This window comes from Anomaloglossus baeobatrachus, chromosome 11 (genome assembly GCF_048569485.1).
Source record: "Anomaloglossus baeobatrachus isolate aAnoBae1 chromosome 11, aAnoBae1.hap1, whole genome shotgun sequence".
Lineage (NCBI taxonomy): Eukaryota > Metazoa > Chordata > Amphibia > Anura > Aromobatidae > Anomaloglossus > Anomaloglossus baeobatrachus.
In genome coordinates this window covers 105,358,351-105,382,827 of record NC_134363.1, presented here as the reverse complement: position 1 = coordinate 105,382,827, position 24,477 = coordinate 105,358,351, and the positions used below count along the sequence as shown (strand labels likewise).

Here is a 24,477-nt window from a genome sequence, read left to right as displayed (position 1 = left end):
ACGTTTTTGCTAATGGATTGCTGCTGGGTCCATTCTAACAGATGATTACTGGACATGTGAATATAGCCTTAAAAATCTCTGAATTAAACAATGCATGCGCAGTTTCCACAATCAAATGATGCCATCAACCATAGTTGTACTGCGATTGAAGACAACTCAAACACTGCCGAATAGAACTGTGCATACGCAGCTACCTACATGGCTGAAGGAGTGTGTGGCCAAAAGTGGGCTGTCGGAGGGAGGGAGCGTGAGGATGAAGGCTGGAGTAAGGTAGCGTACAAACAATGGATACAGCCACAGTTTTAGCCTATGTAGAAAAGTAAAAAGAAACTGCGATCTAAGCCTTTAGGGTGCTTTACACGCTGCCACATCGCTACCGATATATCGTTGGGGTCACGTCATTAGTGACGCACATCCGGCGCCGGTAGCGACATCGCAGCGTGTGACACCAAGGAGCGACGATCAATGATCGCAAAATCGTTCAAAAACGGTGATCGTTGACACGTCGCTTCTTTCCATAATATCGTTGTTGCTGCAGGTACGATGTTGTTCGTCGTTCCTGCGGCAGCACACATCGCTATGTGTGACACCGCAGGAATGACGAACATCTCCTTACCTGCATCCACCGGCAATGCGGAAGGAAGGAGGGGGGCGGCATGTTACGTTCCGCTCATCTCCGCCCCTCCGCTTCTATTAGCCGGCCGCTTAGTGACGCCGAAGTGACGTCGCTATGACGCCGAACGCACCTCCCCCTTGAGGGAGGGATTATTCGGCAGTCACAGCGACGTCGCTGACAAGGTATGTGCGTGTGACGCTGCTGTAGCGATAATGTTCATCACCAAATGTCGCACAAACGACGGGGGCGGGTGCTATCGCACTCAACATCGCTAGCAATTGCTAGCAATGTCGCAGCGTGTAAAGCACCCTTTTGGAGCTACAGAAAGATGGTTCCAATGGCAACAGAGAGTAAATAAAGCTGGGGGGGGAGTTCACCATTAGGGGTAATTACTGGCCAAAGTCCAAGATTTGTAAATTAGATATATTTGCTATTTTTTATAAAAATACACATAGATCATTATGAGGACAATTTATGATAATTCCTTTAAGAAATGCCATATCATAGGAGGATGCCATCAGTGTATAAGATGGGAATACTACTTGAATCTTTTGAACCTGTCTTGGACTTGTCTTGCCAATGTGATTACAGGACCTCATTATTGCTCTTAGCAGCCATCTGCTCATGTTCTTCCCACTCTGGTTTCTTACATATTGTTTTCTCTGGGTGTAGTAAAACTAAGTCCATAGCAAAGGATTTTGTGATTTCCAGTAACCTATTTTGCAAAACGAGTAATTAAAAAATACCCTGGAGACAGGGAAAGATAGAAAGAGACAAACGCGGCGCCAATCTGAGTGTAGTAAGTTTTTTATATATAAAGGTGTTGAAATAGTGGAACTCTCACCTGGTTCAGAGGTTAGAAAGCCTGGAATAATCCAAAAGGAGTGATCCACTTTCCAATAGGATTATGGTACAGTGTGCACCAATCGCACTGGATACTATAGAGGAGCCCTCCAGCAGGTCCACTTAGTGAAAGAAATTCCAATGGCAATTACCAGTCTTGCGGCGCTCCTGCTACCAATGGGGGAACATATTGGATGATTTTCGGTCATATGACTGGACCAATATACAAATAAGTAAAGAGAAATTTTATTTGTACATTAAAATATAGTTAATTATACAACGCGTTTCGGCTCGGATGTTTTATCCTTTAGCCTTCTTCAGGTATAATTGAGAGAGAAAAGAAGGCTGAAGGATAAAACATCCGAGCCGAAACGCGTTGTATAATTAACCATATTTTAATGTACAAATAAAATCTCTCTTTACTTATTTGTATATTGGTCTAGTCATATGACCGAAAATCATCCAATATGTTCCACCATTGGTAGCAGGAGCGCTGCAAGACTGGTAATTGTCTTTAAAACGAGTAATTAGCAAGTGACAGAATTTTGCATTGAAATTTTCACTTGATTAGTTCCATGGTTTTAAAAACCAATACACAACAAAAAGTAATTATTATTATATTGATATTTTATTATATTTTATTTAATACATTAAAAGATACTTTTAAATCCTTCTTGAGCAGCAAATAGGGCACGTGCTCTCTTAAAAGCATTTCATTTTCCATGAAAAACACATCCACGGGATGAGATCTTCAGGTTCTTTGCAGCTGGAGAATAGCACATTATGCTACAATCAATCTCCTTAATTTCATCTGTTGGCATCAGTGGACTAATTCCTTATCCATCATACAAAATGGTACAAAGTCCTCATCTCGGGTCCTTCATGTCTTGCTCCAATAACATTCTTATTTTTTTCCTCACAAATCTAATGTTGTGTGGAGTTAACACGTTCTATGGTTTCACTAACATCCTAGAACAGCGGAGTAGTAAACATACAAGAAACACATTTGCAAAAAAATAAAGTTATCAGAGTACATTGAAAAATCGAGATAAAATGGAAGCATTCGTAGGTATGTGTTGTCTTCTTGCTCCACTTAGAGATTAATTGTGGTTAGCAATCTTATGACATGATGGGACGTGTAGCAAGACGTACAGTATTGTGGCCAAAGAGTGACCTCTCTATAGCACACCCGATAGCAGCAGTGTATACAGGATTGTATTGGTTTGGTCAGAAGCAAAAAGAAAAAAAAATAGTAAATATTTACTTTGATGGGCCGGTTATTGAAAGGCAAATAATTAATAAATGATGTTCAAGTCTCGTAGAACAAGAAATAATGAAATGATTACTCCTCATCCCCAGTTATATTGCTTTTGGATTGGCGTTCTACCATATTTTGCCCTATGTAAATATGTTATAAGAAGTTTGCATTATATCCTATGAATATGTGTGAACAGGGACATACAGAAGAAAGATTTCTGAGAAAGTCATGCATTTTATGTAGATCAAAAAAAATCGACAGGACTGTAAAAAAAGTGAGACCTTGGCTATTTAACAAGGGTAATGAAGGAAAAAATTATCATGTCCTGGTTGATTATCTGCAATTAAGATTAAAGTGCAGGACCCAAAATTAGAATTGTAGGTAAAAGATTTGGTATACATTGTTACATGCAATAACATTTAACAATTGGGACAGGTCCAGTTTTATAGAGCAAGACGCCTACAGCCACTTAGCTGTTCACTTTCAGAAACTGGTTTTCCCCCTGAGGGATCTTTCATGCTTTGTAGTAAACATGCTCAAATGACAATGTAATGAGCAGAACATCTTCTCTCTACTCCAAAGGAACTGAACAGGTATAATTATTTAGTACAAGTCTCAGCATGGTTGATTTATGCAGCACACAGTGAGGGGTGAGACGGGCAACAGTAAATTTAGTTATGGAGAACTCATAGAAGACTGTCTGTGAATGCATCTCCTTGTACCATATGTCATATTTAGAATAATTATCCTAAATTAAATTTCCAGTACTACAATCTACCTCTCAGATTTAACACGGTAGCGCAGCACAAGATAGGCCAGGAGGCGAAGTCCAACAAAGAAACCTCCCAGCACGAGAAAGTCAATGTAAAGTTTTGCATCCTCAACATCAAGTTCTTGTAGGATTTGATGAGGATCCTGAAATGGGGTCCTACAGGGTTCTTCATTGCATTGTAATTTAGCACGGTCCATGCCATAGATAGTCAGGATAACGCCTTCAAAGCCATATCTATTAAAGAAAAGAAAAATACAGTCAAACACAATCTCATCCAAGATAGTGAATGCTAGATATTGGACACCAAACAACAAGGGTCTTATAACAATCTATCCCGTAGAGTCGAACAAAATCACTTGCGCTGCCTTGACATAGTGTCCAGTCTTGTCCTGCGTGGCAGCTAGAACAAGACAGTCTTACTTCTGCAGCTCACACCCTCAGCCCTTCAGAACTTCTAGCATTTAATAAGTCTTGCAATGTCATGATGTGCACTGCACCTACAGTATATCACAAAAGTGAGTACACCCCACACATGTTTGTAAATATTTTATTATCTTTTCATGGGACTACACTGTGGATATGACACTTTGACACAATGTAAAGTAGTCAGTATACAGTTTGTATAACACTATAAATTTGGTGTCCTATAAATAAGTCACCACACAAAGCCATTAATGTCTAAATCACTGGCAACAAATGTAAGTAGGTTGTAGGTAAAATTGGCCAAATTATCCCCAATTAGCCATTTTGCCTCTCCGCTGTCATGTGACTCATTAGTGTTACAAGGTCTCAGGTGTGAATGGGGAGCAGGAGTGTTACATTTGATGTTATCGCTCCCACACTCCCTCATACTGGTCACTGGAAGTTCAATATGGCAACTTATGTCAAGGAATTCTCTGAGGATCTGAAAAAATGAATTGTTGCTCTACATAAAGATAGCTGAGGCTATAAGAAGATTGCCAATACCCTGACACTGAGCTGCAGCATGGTGGCCAAGATCATAAAGAGGTTTAACAAGACAGGATCCACTCAGAACAGGCCTCACCATGGTCGACCAAAGAAGTTGAGTGCACGTGCTCAGTGTCATATCCAGAGGTTAGCTTTTCAAAATAGATGTATGAGTACTACCAGCATTGCTGCAGAGGTCACAGGGGTGGGGGGCTCAGCCTGTCAGTGCCCAGACCATATCTCACACTGCATCAAATTGATCTGCATGGCTGTAATCCCAGAAGGAAGCCTCTTCTTAAGATGATGGACAAGAAAGCCTGCAAACAGTTTGCTGAAGACAAGCAGACTGAGGACATTGGTTACTGGAACCATGTCCTGTGTTGTGATGAGACCAAGATGAACTTATTTGGTTCAGATGGTATCAAGTGTGTGTGGCATCAACCAGGTAAGGAGTACAAAAACAAGTGTGTCTTGCCTACAGTAAAGCATGGTGGTGGGAGTGTCATGGTTTGGGGCTGCATGAGTGCTGCCTGCTGTGGGGAGATACAGTTCATTGAGGGAATCATGAATGCCAACATGTGACATACTGAAGCAAAACATTATCCCCTCCCTTCGGAAGCTGGGTTGCAGGGTAGTATTCCAACATGATAACGACCCCAAACACACCTCCAAGATGACCACTGCCTTGCTAAAGAAACTGAGGATCTGTGGGGCCTCCTCAAAAGGAAAGTGTAGGGGCGCAAGATCTCTTACATTCAACAGCTCTGTGATGTCATCATGGAGGATGGAAGAGGATCCAATAGCTTCTGTGAAGCTGTAGTCAACTCCATACTTAAGGTAAGGCCATGCTGGAAAATAATGGTGGCTACACAAAATGTTGACACTTTGGGCACAATTTGGCTATTTTCACTTAGGGGTGTACAAATTTTTGTTGCCATTGGTTTAAACATTTGTGGCTGTGTGTTGCATTATTCAGAGGACACACTGAATTTACACCGTTTTACAAGCTGCACACTGACTAATGTACATTGTATCAAAGTATCATATCTTCATTGTTGCCCCATGAAAATACATAGTAAAATATTGTGAGGGATGTACTTACTTTTGTGACATTTATAGTGTATATATATTGTCATCCATCTGCCAGAATTTAATTTGAAGTTGATTGGCCAGGGAGCTGGACTGAGGATGCCTATTGAACAAATCAAAATTGTCTTGGTCTGGCAGCCATGGAGAACCGGCCTGGATGCTGGACCATGATGGTGGGATTTGTTTTGCTAATTTCTGCCATCTAGATCCGGGCCTCTGGAAGCTCTTAGAGTACCTAACCTATGCATTGTGTGAAATGTTTAGTTATATCATTATAGTGTACTCAAATAGCACTATTGTAAGTAGTTATCTACCATTACACTTGGGAAGCCATATAAAGAACTTGTGTACTAAGAAACAAAAAATAATAATAAAATATACACTTTATTAATTGATAAAAACACATATATATATCACAAAGAGCCAGGAGGTGGCACCACATGATAGGGAAACAGATTATATAGCATAAGTACTAAAAGACATGGAGGCAAAGAACAAGTACAATGTTAAGATAGCAATGTGCGGAGTACAAGGAGAATGCCAAGAGCCACAAATACAAAAACAAATAAAAAATCATGTCTTACCCGTATAGAGGAGATGCCACTTCCCATCAGGCGTTTCGGCACTGTGTCTTCTGCGGCAGTGGCCATCCTGTCAGTCCCATCCCTCGTCGCGTCAAGGATGAGACCAGAGCTGGTTCCCCGCCCACAAGTCAAGGGGTGTGATGTGGTGCCACCTACTGGCTTTTTGTTATATATATTTTATCAATTATCCAATAAGTGGGGGTTTTGGGGTTTTCTTCGTGCACAAGTTCTTTATATGATTTTTCATATAGCCTTCAATACTCTTCTGTGTGAGCCTGAACCATTTGTTCGCAGAAAGGCTTGACAGTGTGTGGTAACTGTTCACATGTATTTTCCATGTCAGGGAGGAGGGTCAGTTACCATCATAGAGTGTTTCAGAATTTCACATTACAAGGATTGTCAGGTTAAAACAAGTTATCACCTATCAGTGGGGTTCCAAGCGTTTGAACCTACACCCAACGGGAAACTTTTGCTCTTGTTAAAGATTGAAGCTTCAGGTCAGATGCCCGACTATTGGTCCACTTCAGCTGCCGGAACAAGCCAGCCGTCCCATAGGAAATGAATGGAGTGGCAATCGAGCATGTGAGATGTGGCTCCATTCTAGCTGTGATAAAAATTCCCTATTCTGATTATCAGTACAGGTCCTAGCAGGCAATCCCCCACAAATCTGTGGTCTGACTGCTTTGGAGAGCTGATGATAACTTGTTTTCATCTGACAACCCCTTTAACTACCATGGAGAGTGGTGAATGCATGTTGTATTTCTTTCTGGATTGTGAATGCAGAGTAGGGGACCTTTATCCTCCTAATAAGTAGGAGTCCTAAAACTAGAAGCTGTTCCTATTAGATATGCATGGCATATACCGGTACTTTCAATATGCCCTCAGAAGTTACTAACTAATACCCAAGATGCATTGCATCCTTGATTCAATCAAACAATGCCCTATTACTATTACTCTATGCTCATGATCCCAATAGAAAGTATCATATCCAAAAACCAAATCAACTATATGGTACATGACCAGTAATAGTTTCTCTTGACAGAGATCACATGACACATCACATAGAACATGGATTCAAGATATCCGGCATTCATACAGTCCCTGACAGAAGTTCTGTCGCTTATTAATGTTATGTAAATGAAAGCTTATAACCTGACTTTAAATTCATCCATTGGTTTTATAAATTACTCTTTTGAAAGCTGAAACTCTCCCAAATTTGTTTTAGGTTATGAAAATAAAGATGCTGCAAAGCTTGAAATATTGATCATTTAATGAATATAGAAAGGTCTGATTTTGGCAAGACAAAAATTTTGTTGCCCACAGAAAGTAATGTGAAATTCAAACAAGTAATTAACTTCTAATACAAAGATATGTTGCATAACATTGGTGAATGAAGTTGTGGTGCTATTAGAGCCATATTTAATATTTTGTGTGACTTCCATGAGCTTGAAGGACTGCATCCATGTGGTTCAAAAAAGATTCATACAATTTATTGATGAAGTCATCAGGAATAGCAAAAAATGCAGTCTTACATGCCTCTCAGAGTTCATCTAGATTCTTTTGTTTTGTCTTCCAAGCTTCTTCTTTCATCCTTCCCCAAACATGCTCAATGATGTTCATGTCTGGTGACTGGGCTGGCCAGTCCTTGAGCACCTTGATCTTCTTTGCCTGTAGGAACTTTGTTGTAGAGATGGATGTATGAGATATAACACCATCCTGCTCCAGAATTTGACCACTTTTATGATTGGGAATGTAAGAGGTAGCTAATACATCTTGATATTTTAGGCTATGGATATTGCCTTCCACCTTGCAAATATTTCGAACACCCCCATACTGAATGTAACCCCAGACCATGATCTTTCCACCACCAAACTTAACTGTTTTCTGGATCCATACTGGCTCTAGTAGGTCTCCTGCAGTATTTGCAGTGGCTGTGGTGTAATTCAACTGAAGATTCATCAGAGAAATCCACCTTCTGCCACTTTTCCAGCGTCTATCTGTTTAGCAGGCTGTGGGACTTGGCAAATGCCACACGTTTTTTTTAATTGCCTTTTGTTTAGTGCTGGCTTCTGGTCACTGATTCGACCACGGAGGCCATTTCGAGACGGAATCCTACAAACTGTTCTATTTGACACAGGGACTTGAGGTGACCAGACCTGTTGGAGCTTTGCTGCAGTGGAAGAGGGGCTGGCTTTGGATTTTCTAACCAGCAAACATTCCTCCTGAGCAGTTGTCTTGTGGGGTCTGTCGGACCTGGGCTTGTTAAAAACATCTTCAGTCTCTTCAAATCTTTTTTTAGTTCTTTATGCTTAAGGCCATGTGCCCACGGGACGCTCGTACCTGCGGATATATTCGCAGGTACGGCCGCATGTTTCCCGCAGCTGCCCGCCGGCATCCGCAGCTATTTTTAGCTGCGAGTTTTCAGCGGAATAGCTGCGGGAAACATGCGGAGTTTCACGCGATTTACCTGCGGACGTCCCGGCCTCTATCTCCATTGCGGAGGGCCGGGATCTCCGCAAGTAAATCCGCATAAATAATTGACATGCAGTTAGGTGCGGCTGAGGGATCTCCGCAGGAGATTCCGCAGCCGCACTTTCCGCAGCGTGGACACAGACACTCCCCATGTCCCATAGGGTAACACGGGGAGTGCCTGTACATGCTAGAACCTGCGGATTCATCTGGAAAATCCAGAAAAATCCGCAGGTTTTCCGCGGCAAACTCCGCAGCAAAAAGCTCCTGTGGGCACATGGCCTAAGACTGAGACACATTAAAAGTGCCAGCCACCTCTGCAGTGGATCTGGTCTTCAGCCTCTTGATAATCAAGGCTTTGGTCGCAGGGTGGATTTTTGGCATGTTGTCAGAGGTCAAGTTGCAGTTCAAGTGAAGGTCTGGGGTGCTGGGTTTCTTTTCATACACACTCACTAATTAAGCAATCATTTAGTGAGCACAGGTGAGGATGTAAACTAGGAGTGGGTGCATTATATGACAAGGCAACAAAACTTTTGTCTTGCCAAAATCTGACCTTTTTGTGTTCATTAAATGATCGATATTTCAGCTTTGCAGCAACTTTATTTTCATAACCTAAACTAAATTTGGGAGGGTTTCAGTTTTCAAAAGAGTAATTTATGAAACCAATGGATGGATTTAAAGTCAGGTTATAAGCTTTTATTTACATAACATGGATAAGGGATAGAACTTCTGTCAGGCACTGTATATCAGGCAAATAATGTCATGGCAATATGGATTAAATAGAGTGTAACAATTAGCATTTTACAAAACAAAATCTATACAAAACATATACCTCTCTTCTCTAACCTGTTTTTAACATGTGATTGCATATTTTTATTCTATTTCTCTAGTAGTTCATGGGCGCAGAGATTTGCTTTATAGAGCAGGTCTACAACACTAGCTGTGTGAGAGTCTTGGGCAGCTCTGTACTATGCAGGGGGAGAGTGGAGTTGCTTAGCTGTCCACATTACTCTTCATCTGTCTGTTTTGATTGTTTCACAGAGCTTAGTATGTCCAGAACAAAAGTTTGGACACACCTTCTCATTCAAAGAGTTTTCTTTTTTTTCATGACTCTGAAAATTGTAGATTCACATTGAAGGCATCAAAACTATGAATTAAAACATGTGGAATGAAATACTTAAAAAAGTGTGAAACAGTCTTTGATCGCTTATTCCCAGCAGGAAAGGGATATTGTCGCCAAGACATGGTTTCATTGGTAGGCTTTTCTCTCTTCTCTCCTCTACCGTCACATCCTGAAATAATGTGCAATGATCTGTCTCTCTCCTCTTCTCTAGCCTTATATTCCACTCTTTTTCTCTATCCGCCCTTATCTTTCTTTTTTCCTTTCTCATATCTAAGAGACTCCCAAGTTTGGGGGTCTAGATTGGTGATTTGTTTGAATATATGAGTGACTATAAATTTTCACATGATTATAGGATTTATCAATACCAGGAAATCCTTGTAAAGCATTTTGTCTGATTGTTATTGCTAACTGAATCAAATTTACACTGTACTACTGTGATAGACATCATTTTGTATGTGACTCAGTAATATATTCTTTCTATCGCTTTTCATTTTGTGTATTGACAATTTGAAAATTTAATAAAAATTTATTGTGTAAAAAAAAAAAGTGTGAAACAACTGAAAATATGTCTTTTATTCTAGGTTCTTCAAAGTAGCCACCTTTTGCTTTCATTACTACTTTGCACACTCTTGGCATTCTCTTGATGAGCTTCAAGAGGCAGTCACCGGAAATGGTTTTCCAACAGTCTTGAAGGAGTTCCCAGAGATGCTTAGCACTTGTTGGCTCTTTTGCCTTCACTCTGCGGTCCAGCTCACCCCAAACCATCTCGATTGGGTTCAGGTCTGGTGACTGTGGAGACCAGGTCATTTGGTGTAGCACCCCATCACTCTCCTTCTTAGTCAAAAAGCCCTTACACAGCCTGGAGGTGTGTTTGGGGTCATTGTCCTGTTGAAATATAAATGATGGTCCAACTAAACGCAAACCGGATGGAATAGCATGCCGCTGCAAGATGCTGTGGTAGCCATGCTGGTTCAGTAGGCCTTCAATTTTGAATAAATCCTTAACAGTGTCTCCAGCAAAGCACCCCCACACCATCACAGCTCCTCCTCCATGCTGGAAACCAGGCATGTAGAGTGTGACGACATGGACTCTCATGGGTTAAAGTTTCTTAAAATTCAGCCAGACAGGATAATAGATTGTTTATAGACGGGGGATAAGTCCCTCATTGTTTCTACAAGACTCTTGTTGACTCATGTAATTGTGTTGGCCACTGAAAGCCAGATGTATTGTTTCTCCAGACTCTTTCAGTAACCATTGTAACGTAGTTGTGTATTGCTAATGTGATTACCTTAGTAGCCATTGTCTAGTCGGTGACTTCCAGACTTCATGTAGATATCCTCAGTCTTTCTGTAGACATCATTTGGATGAACATTGTCCATGAAGCTTGAGATTCATCCAATGGGAGAGGCGATCTTGTCCAACCAATCGATGAGGACGCAGTGTATCCAAGTAGAAGGCTGTGGCTATAAAAGGGACTTCTTTAAGCCACCAGGTTGATGGATGCTGATGGATCCAGTCTAAGCTCTTTGGAGCTGACTAGGGGATCAGGATATCTTATGGCTTCAATCTAGGGACTCCGGTTCCGGTTGGAGACCATATCCACAGCCTAGGGATTTCGACCCCGGCTGCCAAGATTATATCATCATACCAGGACTACCTAAGGAGGACACGCAGGTTGGGACAATCCGGTCACCTGGCTACAGACTTTGCAGACCTCAGCCAGCTTCCTAAATCTGGCATTATTCCTTTCTCGGTGGGTGCCCACTAAAAGCGGGGTGCTGCTGGATTGGAGTAAATAGCCCTGGAACCTCTGAGGCATGGACATTCTAAATCCCTGGTGAGCCAGCGGAAGGGTGAGACTCTGTTGCCTGTTACATTTGTGTGTTTTGCTGGTTATGTGTTATGTGCCGTTAATATTTTGGGGATCCAATAAAGTCTAATTATTGTGGTTCCCTCACCCTGTGTTGTCTGAGTAGTGTTACGCCCACGGTTAAGGAGGCCGGCGTTCAGTTGGGATGAGCCCTGAGTCACGCTGTCTTTCTAAAGGCGGCGGGTTTTAGTGGACGAGAGCACCCACTGAGCCCCGTGTCTCCACAATTGGTGCCAGCAGTGGGATACTACTCAGCCTGGTTTACCCAGGGGAGCTGCAGCGGACTGGTGTTTTCGGACACCGTCCAGGGCTCAACAACCAGGGAGGCACATAAGCATACCCAGCAGGCCATAGGGGAGGCATTCAGGTTTCGGACGCTGCCATGTCCAACTCCACCAGCTCAGCCATGGGACAAGGACAAGAGAGGAGTTACGACCGCTGCAGTAAATGGATGCTACAGGATCTGTGCCAGAGGCGAAAGATTATCTACTGGAACGCTGAGACTCGGTCAGACTTGATCCAGAAATTAGTCCGTTGGGATGCCCAGAATGATGCAGAGGATGATGAGGATCCCGCCGATATTGACCCAGAGGATTTAAACTATGTACCACATCATGGATCTAGTGACAATCGGGAATCAACTTTGCCCAAAATGGCCCAAGCCACAGCGTTGTTGGATGCATTGGGGCCTAGATCCTCAAGAGAAGAGAGGGCTTATGTTCTGGAATATGTTTATGGGATTCCAGCTGCAGTACTGCTAAGACCAGCCGGTCGAGAAGGATGGTCCCGCTACCCAGCAGAAGCTGCGCCAAACCAAAGGACTACAAACAGGGCCTGTGACTCGCACAATCTATGGCGCTGTTATACATGTGGGCGCCATGGACATATAGATAAAGATTGTCTCCAAAACCGAGGCTGTGTGCTTGGAGCCCATCTACCAGCTCAGCCGGTCAAGAGCCAGGGACTACGAGACACTGGTTCCTCCATTACCCTGGTAAGCCCAGTTATTGTTTCCCCAGAAGACCCTGTACCAGATTCCCAATTATCCATCTCCCTGGCTGAGGGCCAGCGCTCAGACATTCCTCTGGCATGTGTGCAGTTGGACCTAAGGACCGACTAGGGAGAGGTCGAGGTGGAGCTTGTGGACAGCCTCCCCACACCTGGTATTTTGGGGACCAACCAGGAAGAGATCGATGTGGGGATTGTGAACAGCCTCCCCATACCTGTCATTGTGGAGATTGACCAGAGCAAGGCTGATGTGGAGCTTATGGACACCGTCCCCACACCAGTTATTTCGGAAAAGGACCAGGGAGAGGTTGATGTGAGACTTGTGAACAGCCTCCCCACACCTGTCATTGTGGAGACTAATCAGAGCAAGGCTGATATGGAGCTTATGGACACCGTCCCCACACCAGTTACTTTGGGGTCTGACCAGGAAGAGGTCCATATGGAGTTTATGGACAGCCTCCCCACACCTGTTGTTTCGGGGACTAGCCAGGAGGAAGTTGAAGTGGGGTTCATAGATGGCCCCACCAAGCCTGTTGTTTCGGATACCACTCAAAGGGAAGTGAAAGTGGGGCTTGTGAATTACCTGCTCACACCAGCCATTTTGGAGAATGACCTAGGACAAGGACTATCCAGTCAGTTTGAAGCAGCCATCACCCACCTCCAAGCCAAGCAGGACCCTGATGTGGATCTTTCTAACATCTTTTCCAGGGATGGTTTGCATTCCCGGTCTCCATCATCCACTTCTGAGCCAAGAACCGTGAGTAAGCCTAACCACACTGTGGCTATTGACTGGGGGAGGATTGATAGTGGGAGATTTGTGCAGGCCCAACTCATGGACCCCACCTTAGTGCTTGTCCACAATATGGCTGCTCAACTTGGGGGAGGTAATCAGGTGGAGGTGTATAGATGCAAGCCTCAGTTGCTGACCTCACCATTAAAAAGGACAATGCCGTTAAGAGGAGAAGGATGATCGGAAGCCTATCATGTCTGGCTAATATTAAGAAGGGGGAGGAATGTGACGACATGGACTCTCATGGGTTAAAGTTTCTTAAAATTCAGCCAGACAGGATGATAGATTGTTTATAGACGCGGGATAAGTCCCTCATTGTTTCTACAAGACTCTTGTTGACTCATGTAATTGTGTTGGCCACTGAAAGCCAGATGTATTGTTTCTCCAGACTCTTTCAGTAACCATTGTAACGTAGTTGTGTATTGCTAATGTGATTACCTTAGTAGCCATCGTCTAGTCGGTGACTTCCAGACTTCATGTAGATATCCTCAGTCTTTCTGTAGACATCATTTGGATGAACATTGTCCATGAAGCTTGAGATTCATCCAATGGGAGAGGCGATCTTGTCCAACCAATTGATGAGGACGCAGTGTATCCAAGTAGAAGGCTGTGGCTATAAAAGGGACTTCTTTAAGCCACCAGGTTGATGGATGCTGATGGATCCAGTCTAAGCTCTTTGGAGCTGACTAGGGGATCAGGATATCTTATGGCTTCAATCTAGGGACTCCGGTTCCGGTTGGAGACCATATCCACAGCCTAGGGATTTCGACCCCGGCTGCCAAGATTATATCATCATACCAGGACTACCTAAGGAGGACACTCAGGTTGGGACAATCCGGTCACCTGGCTACAGACTTTGCAGACCTCAGCCAGCTTCCTAAATCTATAAATGTAGCTCCGGCACACCTTAGAGAATAAAAATGCAGAAAGTCTTGGGTGGTGCTGAATGAGTATTTATTAAACAAAGGAATAAAGTCTGTCCCAACGTATCGGTCCACATAGGACCTTTTTCAAGGGATCTATCAGACTAGAGTATTGGAGATAATAAATAAATATGCACCAACGGACAACATATGTAATCGTCAACAACGTCTAATTGTAGGGTTGGGTACTGTGACCGTATAACCCAGGTTATGCACCACGATAATTACATGAAAAAACGGGGGGAGCCGTATTAGCAAAATCCTTAGGAGGCGAGAGACTGTTGTGTGGTCTGTGCATACACTGCCGGGCAAAATGAGCCCTATGAAATGTTACAGTGTGTTATGTCCAGAAGAGTGTCCTGGAAGATCAGGGTAGAGAATGCAAACACAGCTGATCACGGTAAGATGGCTGGACCGTGTATTTGTAATCCCGAAGTAAGGGGTGTCACGTGACTAATCTGTCATATAGGTAGACATAAACATATATGCAGTGGAGTACCCCAGTGTCAGTCTTCAGTGGGATCAGAAGAGAAAAATCATCTAGTTCGGTTGCTAAGCGACAGTGCCAGCTGCATGTATTTCAGGGCAAAACCTGAGAGAGATCGCCAAGAGGAGGTCAGGGGACATGTGAGGAGCGCTGGACTGTGCCTGTGTCCGGGTGGGTACGTCTAGACCGGATGCTGTGAGCATTCAGGTTTTGCCCTGAAATACATGCAGCTGGCACTGTCGCTTAGCAACCGAACTAGATGATTTTTCTCTTCTGATCCCACTGAAGACTGACACTGGGGTACTCCACTGCATATATGTTTATGTTTACCTATATGACAGATTAGTCACGTAACACCCCTTACTTCGGGATTACAAATACACGGTCCAGCCATCTTACCGTGATCAGCTGTGTTTGCATTCTCTACCCTGATCTTCCAGGACACTCTTCTGGACATAACACACTGTAACATTTCATAGGGCTCATTTTGCCCGGCAGTGTATGCACAGACCACACAACAGTCTCTCGCCTCCTAAGGATTTTGCTAATACGGCTCCCCCCGTTTTTTCATGTAATTATCGTGGTGCATAACCTGGGTTATACGGTCACAGTACCCAACCCTACAAGTAGACGTTGTTGACGATTACATATATTGTCCGTTGGTGCATATTTATTTATTATCTCCAATACTCTAGTCTGATAGATCCCTTGAAAAAGGTCCTATGTGGACCGATACGTTGGGACAGACTTTATTCCTTTGTTTAATAAATACTCATTCAGCACCACCCAAGACTTTCTGCATTTTTATTCTCTAAGGTGTGCCGGAGCTACATTTATTTATCTAGTGGTTATTTTTTCTCCAGGGCACCCAACCAGATAGTGAGCCAGGCTTATCTTTTGTATTAGCTTCCTAAATCTGGCATTATTCCTTTCTCGGTGGGTGCCCGCCAAAAGCGGGGTGCTGCTGGATTGGAGTAAATAGCCCTGGAACCTCTGAGGCATGGACATTCTAAATACCTGGTGAGCCAGCGGAAGGGTGAGACTCTGTTGCCTGTTACATTTGTGTGTTTTGCTGGTTATATGTTATGTGCCGTTAATATTTTGGGGATCCAATAAAGTCTAATTATTGTGGTTCCCTCACCCTGTGTTGTCTGAGTAGTGTTACGCCCACGGTTAAGGAGGCCGGCGTTCAGTTGGGATGAGCCCTGAGTCACGCTGTCTTTCTAAAGGCGGCGGGTTTTAGTGGACGAGAGCACCCACTGAGCCCCGTGTCTCCACATAGAGTCCATCCGTTCACCTTTTCTACAAAGACATGGTAGTTGGATCCAAAGATCTCAAAGATCTCAAATTTGGACTCATCAGACCAAAGCACAGATTTCCACTGGTCTAATGTCCATTCCTTGTGTTCTTTAGCCCAAACGAGTCTCTTCTGCTTGTTGGTTGTCCTTAGCAGTGGTTTCCTAGCAGCTATTTTACCATGAGGGCCTGCTGCACAAAGTCTCCTCTTAAGAGTTGTTCTAGAGATGAGAAGGTGTGTCCAAACTTTTGGTCTGTACTGTATATGTATTTGGTTATAATTTTGATTCAACATTTTTTGGATCTGTTGATTGGTTATAAATTCACACTGGGCGTTAACAATAAACTATAATTAAGGGGGCAGTATGTTACACCGGAACGGGAGGTATATACCTGTGCACCTTGCCTATTCAGTTGTAACATGATTACGGGTGCTTGATATGTGAAACGTCTTGTTTGGGCTGCCAGAGAATTTGGCCTGTGCTGTCTGTACCAAATTTTAAAGAATAAAGAAATCTGAAGTTGGTAGAACCGGATTCCAAGTCTTTCTTCATTTCTACACGCTGTGGCAGAGCACATACGAGCTCCAAATAGAAGAATTAGGTCCTATGTGGGGAGCATGAATTCCTTACTACTGATTGTTTATGGCTATTTTGAATAGAGACAGATATTCTACCTAGTCAGATTGATGGACAGAGACATAACACAAAAGTAATTCATCGGCAATCTTAAAGATAACACCTAAACACTGCTAGTATCCAGCAGCAACTGCAATGTTAGTGTGGTGCCATCTACAGACCGGGGCATTTAGACATGAATGTGACACCTGTGTACACTGTACATTTTCATCAAGTTGCCAATGAGGGGTGAAGCTACACAGATCTGCATGTGAGACCTAGTTAGGCAGTGATAATCTCTTAGGGGTACTTTGCACGTTGCGACATCGCTACTGCGATATAGTCGGGGTAAAATCCAAAGTGACGCACATCCGGCGCCAGTAACGACGTCGCAACGTGTAAAGCCTAGAAGCACCGATAAACGATCGCAAAAGCGTCGAAAATCGGTGATCTGTGTAGTGTCTGTCATTTCCATAATTTCGCTGCAGCGACAGGTACGATGTTGTTTCTCGTTCCTGCGGCAGCACACATCGCTGTGTATGAAGCCGCAGGAGCGAGGAACATCTCCTTACCTGCGTCCCGCTCATCTCCGACCCTCCGCTTCTATTGGCCGCCTGCCGTGTGACGTCGCTGTGACGCCGCACAACCCGCCCCCTTAGGAAGGAGGCGGGTCGCCGGCCAGAGCAACGTCGCAGGGCAGGTAAGTGCGTGTGAAGCTGCCGTAGCGATAATGTTCTCTACGGCAGCTATCAAGATATCGCATCTGCGACGGGGGCAGGGACTATCTTGCTCGGCATCGCTACAATCGGCTAGCGATGTTGCAACATGCAAAGTACCTCTTACTGATAAAACATTGATTGTATTGAAACTACAGCACACAACCTAATACGTTACATATCCTTGGAATTAGGCTCTCTTTAACCATATTATGCTGTTTTCAAAATAAATAGCAAAAACCTACTGACAGATTCCTTTTAAAGACCCTCCATATTTATAATATAAGAAAAAAATCTGTATCAGCAGCCATTACACTCAACAGTCATAATATAAGACCATATCTTTTCCTTTAGTTCTGATTATGTCATTTTGGTATATTTTTCACATTTTCAATCTGACCTGACATATGAGATGTAAGAACTCCATTGCAGATATGTTGGAATGGTTTTAAAGCTGACAAAGAACCCTGAGAATAGTAACACTGGTATTGCTGTAACTGGGCCCACGAAGGTAGCAACCTGTGAAGAAAAGACAAAATGATATACTGCAGTAATCAATTAAGTTGTGTTATGGGTAATATTTTATACCTTGTTTTCCATTATCATTTAAGTAATTTATATATCTATATATCTTTGATAATTTAGTGTTTTGCATTAGTTTTTAGAAGTGTTATTCAGAAAGGCTATGACACAGCGTATATTACTTTATATTACTTTGTGTTGCTACATTGATGGTTGGTTTTAGCTAGTCGTTATCTTTGTTTGAACCAATTCAGGCTAACAATACAAGATGTGGGAAGAATCCAAATTAGATTTAACAAAACAGAAATTCCTAAAAAATACAATTTTTATTAGATATAGCTGAAAAAAAACCCCACAATAGGTGGCTGTATAGAAAAACACTCCAAGATTCAGAAGGACCAGAAGAGGTGACATGAGCAAGGATATACCGTAGGTAAGCCTAAAGGGCCCTACCGTTGCTCCTAAGATCTCACCCTACCTTGCCGCGGAGGTTGGCACCCTAAATAAAGTGCAAATCGCGCCCCACTCACCGATGACTCACTCACTCACAGCACCCAGCAGGAATGAAATAGGGAACCACAAATAAAGGGTTACAAAAACAAGAGCTATAGATCAGACAATACACAAAGAGAAAAGCCATAAAAAACTTCCCTTGCAGATGTCATCATCCAAAAAACGGCCTCATTGCGTTTCTCCTGTGTTTCAGGTTATCAGGAGTCCTGACTGGGGTATAGATGTCCCTAGATGGTGTGGATACACCTGAACAACTGATTTGGCCTGCTTTTATTCCTATATACTTACTATTTCCTGTTCGCTAGAGGAAGGCTCTGTGCGCACTGGGAAGTGGAATTTTCTTGAGAAAATTCCGCATGCCCTCAAAGATTACCGCACCCGCGGTAAAAAACCGCGGGAAACCGCACCCGAAAACCGCATGCGGTTTGCTGCGGTTTTACCGCGGTATTATTCGCGGTATTGCCGCGGTTTTGCCGCGTGCGGGTTGGGATGTGCTTTATTGCATTCAATGCAATAAAGCACATTGAAGAAAAAAAAAAAAAAAAAAAGTCATTTAATTCTGAGAGTAGATAGACAGAAGAATAGATAGAGGGATAGATAGATAGACAGAGGGATAGATAGATAGAGAGATAGAGGGATAGATAGATAGATGACAGATCGCTGCATTTCCCACGGTCGGCAGTGAGTTCACATTACCGGCCGTGGGAAATGACCGGTAATTACCTCTGCTGCTTTCATTCAGCCTGTGTCTGTGACAGTCGCGGCTGGATGGAAGCAGCGCTGGACGTCGGACCTGGATTACGCCGGAGCTTTGGTGCGGGAGGGGTTAATAAAATGGTGAACGAGGCTTGTTTGTTTTATTTAAAATAAAGGATTTTTCGGTGTCTGTGTCTTTTTCACTTTACTTACGGGTTGATCATGTCAGCTGTCACATAGACGCTGCCATGATCAAGCCTGGGGTTAATGGCGGTGGTCCCCCACCATCATTAACCCCTTGTATTACCTTGCCACCACTGCTACACGGTGGCAAGAAGAGCCGAGGACACGCCGGTATTGTCGCATAATACATGCGACAATGCCGGGGCAGCTGCGGCTGATATTCTCGGCTGCCGGAGGGGGAGTGAGGCGGGGGACATTATCCCTGCCCCTCTCCCTCCCCAGCCTGAGAATACCGGGCCGCCGCTGTGTGCTTACCTCGGCTGGAAGGTAAATATACAGCGGAGCCCACGTTCTTTTTTTTCTATATTTCCGTTTTCTTTCTATGTGTGTTCTATGTGTCTGTGTCTATGTGATCTATGTGTCTGTGATGTCTGTGTCTGTGATCTGTGTGTGTGTTTACTCTGCACGGCTTCCTCTTCCTGTAATGACATCACTTCCCTGCAAAACCGCAAGCAAGTGATGCACATTACCGGAGGTAAACCGCAAAATACCGCAGGGAATAACGCAGGAAAACGCAGTGAACCGCACAGAATTTGCTGCCTGCGTTATTCCCTGCGGGATTTCTTGATTAACATTGAGTCAATGGAGTAAAATCCCGCAGCGCTGTGCGGAAAAGAAGTGACATGCACTTGTTTTTGCTGCGGGATTCCCGCAGCAAAACATGCAGCTGTCAAATTCCGCCCAGTGCGCACAGGATTTTTTTTCTCCATAGGATTTGCTGGTGATTCACTGCAGAGATGTTATGAACATTTTCTGCAGCGAAACATGCAGCAAATCCGCGGCAAAATCCGCGAAAAATCCGGTAAGTGCGCACATAGCCGAAAAGTACTTCCACCAGCTCAGGGGCACTGGGTGCTGTGGTTCACACCAGTAACCCTAGCGGTTTGATTGGGTTTTTCTCATGCTGGATCTATTTAGAATCAATGTGGCATGTTGTTAGTGGATAAATCTGTTGTTATCATTCTTGAGCTTGGTCATTTAACCTTATTTGGTCAGACTTGGTATTTGTGGATAATTTTGTTGCTAGGATCCAGTTCGGGGACTCATTAGGGTCTTCAAGGGTGAGTGTTACGTCACCGCCGGAGTCTGCTCCAGCAACTTCTGCTCCGATTGCCAGGCGACGCCGTGTTCCTGCCGTGGATGGTGCTGGTGATGGGAGAGAAGTCGATGCCAGCGGCACCAGTGGGCGCAGGCTCCGATCATCCACTGGGCTGGGTTAGCTTGGGATCTACAGTACCGCTGGCTGACTGTGGGTGGCATGTGTCTTCCAGCTGAGGTTACCAGCGTTCAGCTACAGCCAATGGGAAGACACCACACCCTTCTTATTTCCCCTCCTGTCACATGATCACTGCCAGATATAGTTCTGATTTTCCTGGCTCCTGCTACGTCCTATTCTGTTGGTGATTCCTGTGTTGACTTTTGCGTGTTTATGACTACCCTTCTGCCTACTTGTACCTTGCTGCCCGACCCGGATCTGACCTCTACTACGTTTGCTGACTACGTCACTGCCTGCCGATTCTGTCCCTGTTCCGCAATTCCTGGTTTGACCCTGCCTGACTACTACTCTCATCGGACTGCAGCCTTCCACAGGTAGTGATCTCCAGGGTCCTGTGTAATTCCAAATCCCTGTATAGGGGTTAAAGGGTTTCAGGGTTCTGGGGGTCCTACTTGGTGAGTGGCTTCCCTCTAGCCTCCCCTTTACAGCCCATCTGAGTCTGTGGATCCAGGCAGGCGTTACAGTGAGTCATTGGTGAGCAGGGGTGCCATTTGCACTTTATTAGGGTGCCAACCTCTGCGCAAGGTAGGGTGAAACCTTAGGGGCAACGGTAGGGCCCTTTAGGTCTACCTATATCCTTGCTCATGTTACCTCTTCTTATCCTTCTGAACATTGGAGTGTTTTTCTATATGTTTTTTAAAAATATATCTAATAAAAATTGTATTTTTTTGGAATTTTTGTTTTGAACCAATTCAGCAGCATTTATGGTTTTTGGTCTTCTTGTTGTGAAACCTATACATTTTTGGATAATACTGAGCATTCCCATTCTTCTGTGGATGTAATAAATGCTTCGGTCTGGGATCTAGGTCCAGACAAACCCAGTACACTGACAGATACTGGTTGTATGCTCTTGTCTCTGATGGATCGCTATTAATTGCAGCAACACTGGCAGATGTAGAGATCCCTTGTATCTCACCCCAAATTAGCTCTCCCAGAATGGGTTTTCACAACAGCGTTAATTAACCTAGCAGCACAGTTTTTCAATTGGAAAGTAACCTTAAATGGAACATGTTAGGTAATTCATTTATAAAGAGAAGTTGATGTGGGTTTAGGAGCCATTTTGAACCTTGATTTCTTGATATGGGAGGACTCGGGATTTTGCCTGTTCATTCTTCCTTCAACCTCTTCATTATCTCACACTTCATTCTTATGCCTGCTTTACACGAGTCGACCGATTCTGCGATTTCATGAGCGATCATACCCACCCCCGTCGTTTGTGCGTCACGGGCAAATCGCTGCCCGTGTCGCACAAAGTCGTGAAACCCCTGTCACATGTACTTATTTGCTGAGCCACCTCGCTGTGGGCGGCGAACATCCTCTTCCTAAAGGGGGTGGGACATTCGGCGTCACAGCGACCTCAAACAGCCGCCGGCCAATAGAAGCGTAGGGGCGGAGATGAGCAGGACGTAAACATCCCGCCCACCTCCTTCCTTTCCCGGGGTGTCACACGGAGCGATGTGTGCTGCCCCGGGTATAATGAACAACCGGCGCCATTTTAATGAAACCATTTTTTAAAACTGAGCGACGAGTGCACGACTCACAATTTGTGAGCGATACTGCGTCGCTCGGAGGTGTCACACGAGACGACGTCGTGAACGATGCCGGATGTGCGTCACGAAAACCGTGACCCTGACGATGCATCGCACGATAGCTCGTCTCATGTAAAGCACCCTTTACTCCTATTTCTACAGCTATTTCTTATATCAAGGCCTTGTTCGGATGTCCGTGAGTCACGCACATGTTCAATCTGTGACTTTCACAGATATCAAATGCATTGAAAACTTTGATGAGCAACAATCCGGTTTTATATGTGGGAAAAATCACAGACATTTGAATGAGACCCTAAATAACCATAATTATTATTGAGTACTAATGCCAGACTAAATTATCAATGATGCTTCAGCCTGAGGCTGTTACTAAAGAAGCCTGATATAATTAGTGCCATCACAAGTATTACCTGTTCAGAAATGGTTAACAGGTAATGGTTAACTCCTTCCTGATCTGCAAGGAGTTAACAGTAATAAATAATGCAGCTTAAAAAATACACAAACAACACTATGTGATAATAGAAAGATCAGAACTTGAAGAGGGGATCGTATTACATTTACTATAATTCACTTTTATTCTAACAAAAGTTAATTAATATCAAAAATATCATTGAGAAACCAAAACCAGAAAGGAAGAAAAGTATCATGGGGTATTGGAAAAAAGTGTTGGACACTGGGGTGGAGGGTTAGTGTCTGGGTAATGTGCTGGTGAAAGTGACATCATTAAAAGTATAAAATATAGACAGAAAAATATAAAAATACAACTTAGAGACAACATAGACAATTGTGGAAGAGAAGTTGCATAAATAGCTGTATAGCAATAGACTTACTATAAAGTTAATAATTACTAGTAGAAGTATTGAAAAGCACAAAATATAGTTACATTAATCTGCAAGAAAATGCAGATTTAGTAAAGAAGTGGCTCTTACTTGTAAGGAGTTAGAAGCTGCACCAATTAGGAGTCCCAAAGATTGTGCAACAAGAGCAGTGGAAGTAGCAAGGGCAGAAAAAAGGAGGAAACGGACGGCCTCAGGGGGCTGACCGGTCATCCAGTATACAATGCTGCAATATGCAATAGGGCACACTACCTGGAAAATCACAGGAAATAAAACACTGGTCTTAGATAAAACTGAGATGGTAAATAGGTGTAAATTATATGTTTTAGGATTATCCACACGACCGATTTTCTCATCCCAGTGGTTTTCACGAATAACACTCGAAGCTATGATATTCTACTGGGCTGTGCACATGTCCAATTTCTTCTATACGGGGCTGTGCACATCTTCATACCATGTGGTCCAAAGTAAATATTGAAGATATATCTGATTTTGATCCGAGTGTCTATGGGTCCTTCAAAGAAAATTGGACAACACTCGAATGACATCCAAGTGCAGCCCGATTTCAGGACCTGGCGGAGTAGAAAAAGTGGAGAATTATTTTTCTCTTTTCTTTCCATGTTTAAGAAAAACTTGACAGACTGATCATACTCAGGATATTGGAGAAAACAGTCGTGTGAACATGGCCTCATTCAGATTATACAAAAAGGACTTTCCACATTCTCATTCATTCAAATAAGTTTGTAATAACCTATTATAGTGCTGATACTGTTAGGTCAGTATAACACCACGTGATATAATTATTATATCCCAGAGATACAGAAATTACATTTTAATACTTAATAGAATAAATAAAACAAATAATTGAACAGTCTATACAGAATAATTAAATCCACTGCGCTTTATAGACATCATCATCATGTCTGTCTTTGTAGTGTGGATGAAAAACAGAGAAGACACACAAAGTCCCTACAGATATTCTCCAGGAGGCATTTGAACCCCCAACCCTAACACTGCTGGGCTACAGTGCTAACCACTAAGCCGCCCATTTTATAAAGCCAGCCGCCTCTGTTGCCCTTCAGGGCACTGGTGTACAGGCTTCTGTATATGCAAATATATACAGAAGCCGGTCACTTACTGCAGAAAGGAACAGAGAGCAATTATCAATACACCAAACTCAAAGCCGAGGGTATTAGGCTATTTTGGCTACTAGGAGTACAGACATGTAGCTGTAATAAGTCACCCATATACAGGGCAGCATGTATTGCTCACAAATGAGCTTCAAATGATAAAAATAAGTATGAATATTATTTTGTTAAATAGATGAAAAAATAGTCTAAAAGGACCAAATTATAAATGCAGCAAACTTTGCCAAGATCAGTGTCACACGGTGTTCAGCTCTAAACTCACCAGATGTCACGGCAACTTCTGACCC

The 24,477-nt window shown here is 43.3% G+C and overlaps 1 protein-coding gene across 3 annotated transcripts in view; it reads right to left on the bottom strand.

The window, feature by feature from the left end:
* Positions 1-2,065: 2,065 nt before the first annotated feature.
* ABCG4 (ATP binding cassette subfamily G member 4) overlaps positions 2,066-24,477 on the bottom strand; it is a 181,169-nt gene continuing 158,757 nt past the window's right edge. For all 3 annotated transcript variants that reach the window (XM_075328292.1, XM_075328293.1, XM_075328294.1), the window contains 3 exons: positions 23,136-23,294; positions 17,810-17,928; positions 2,066-3,723 (listed from right to left, as the gene is read on the bottom strand). In XM_075328292.1, coding sequence (XP_075184407.1) covers positions 3,492-3,723; positions 17,810-17,928; positions 23,136-23,294 — 510 coding nt within the window. In that variant the 3' untranslated portion in view covers positions 2,066-3,491. The remainder of the gene's footprint in view (positions 3,724-17,809; positions 17,929-23,135; positions 23,295-24,477) is intronic.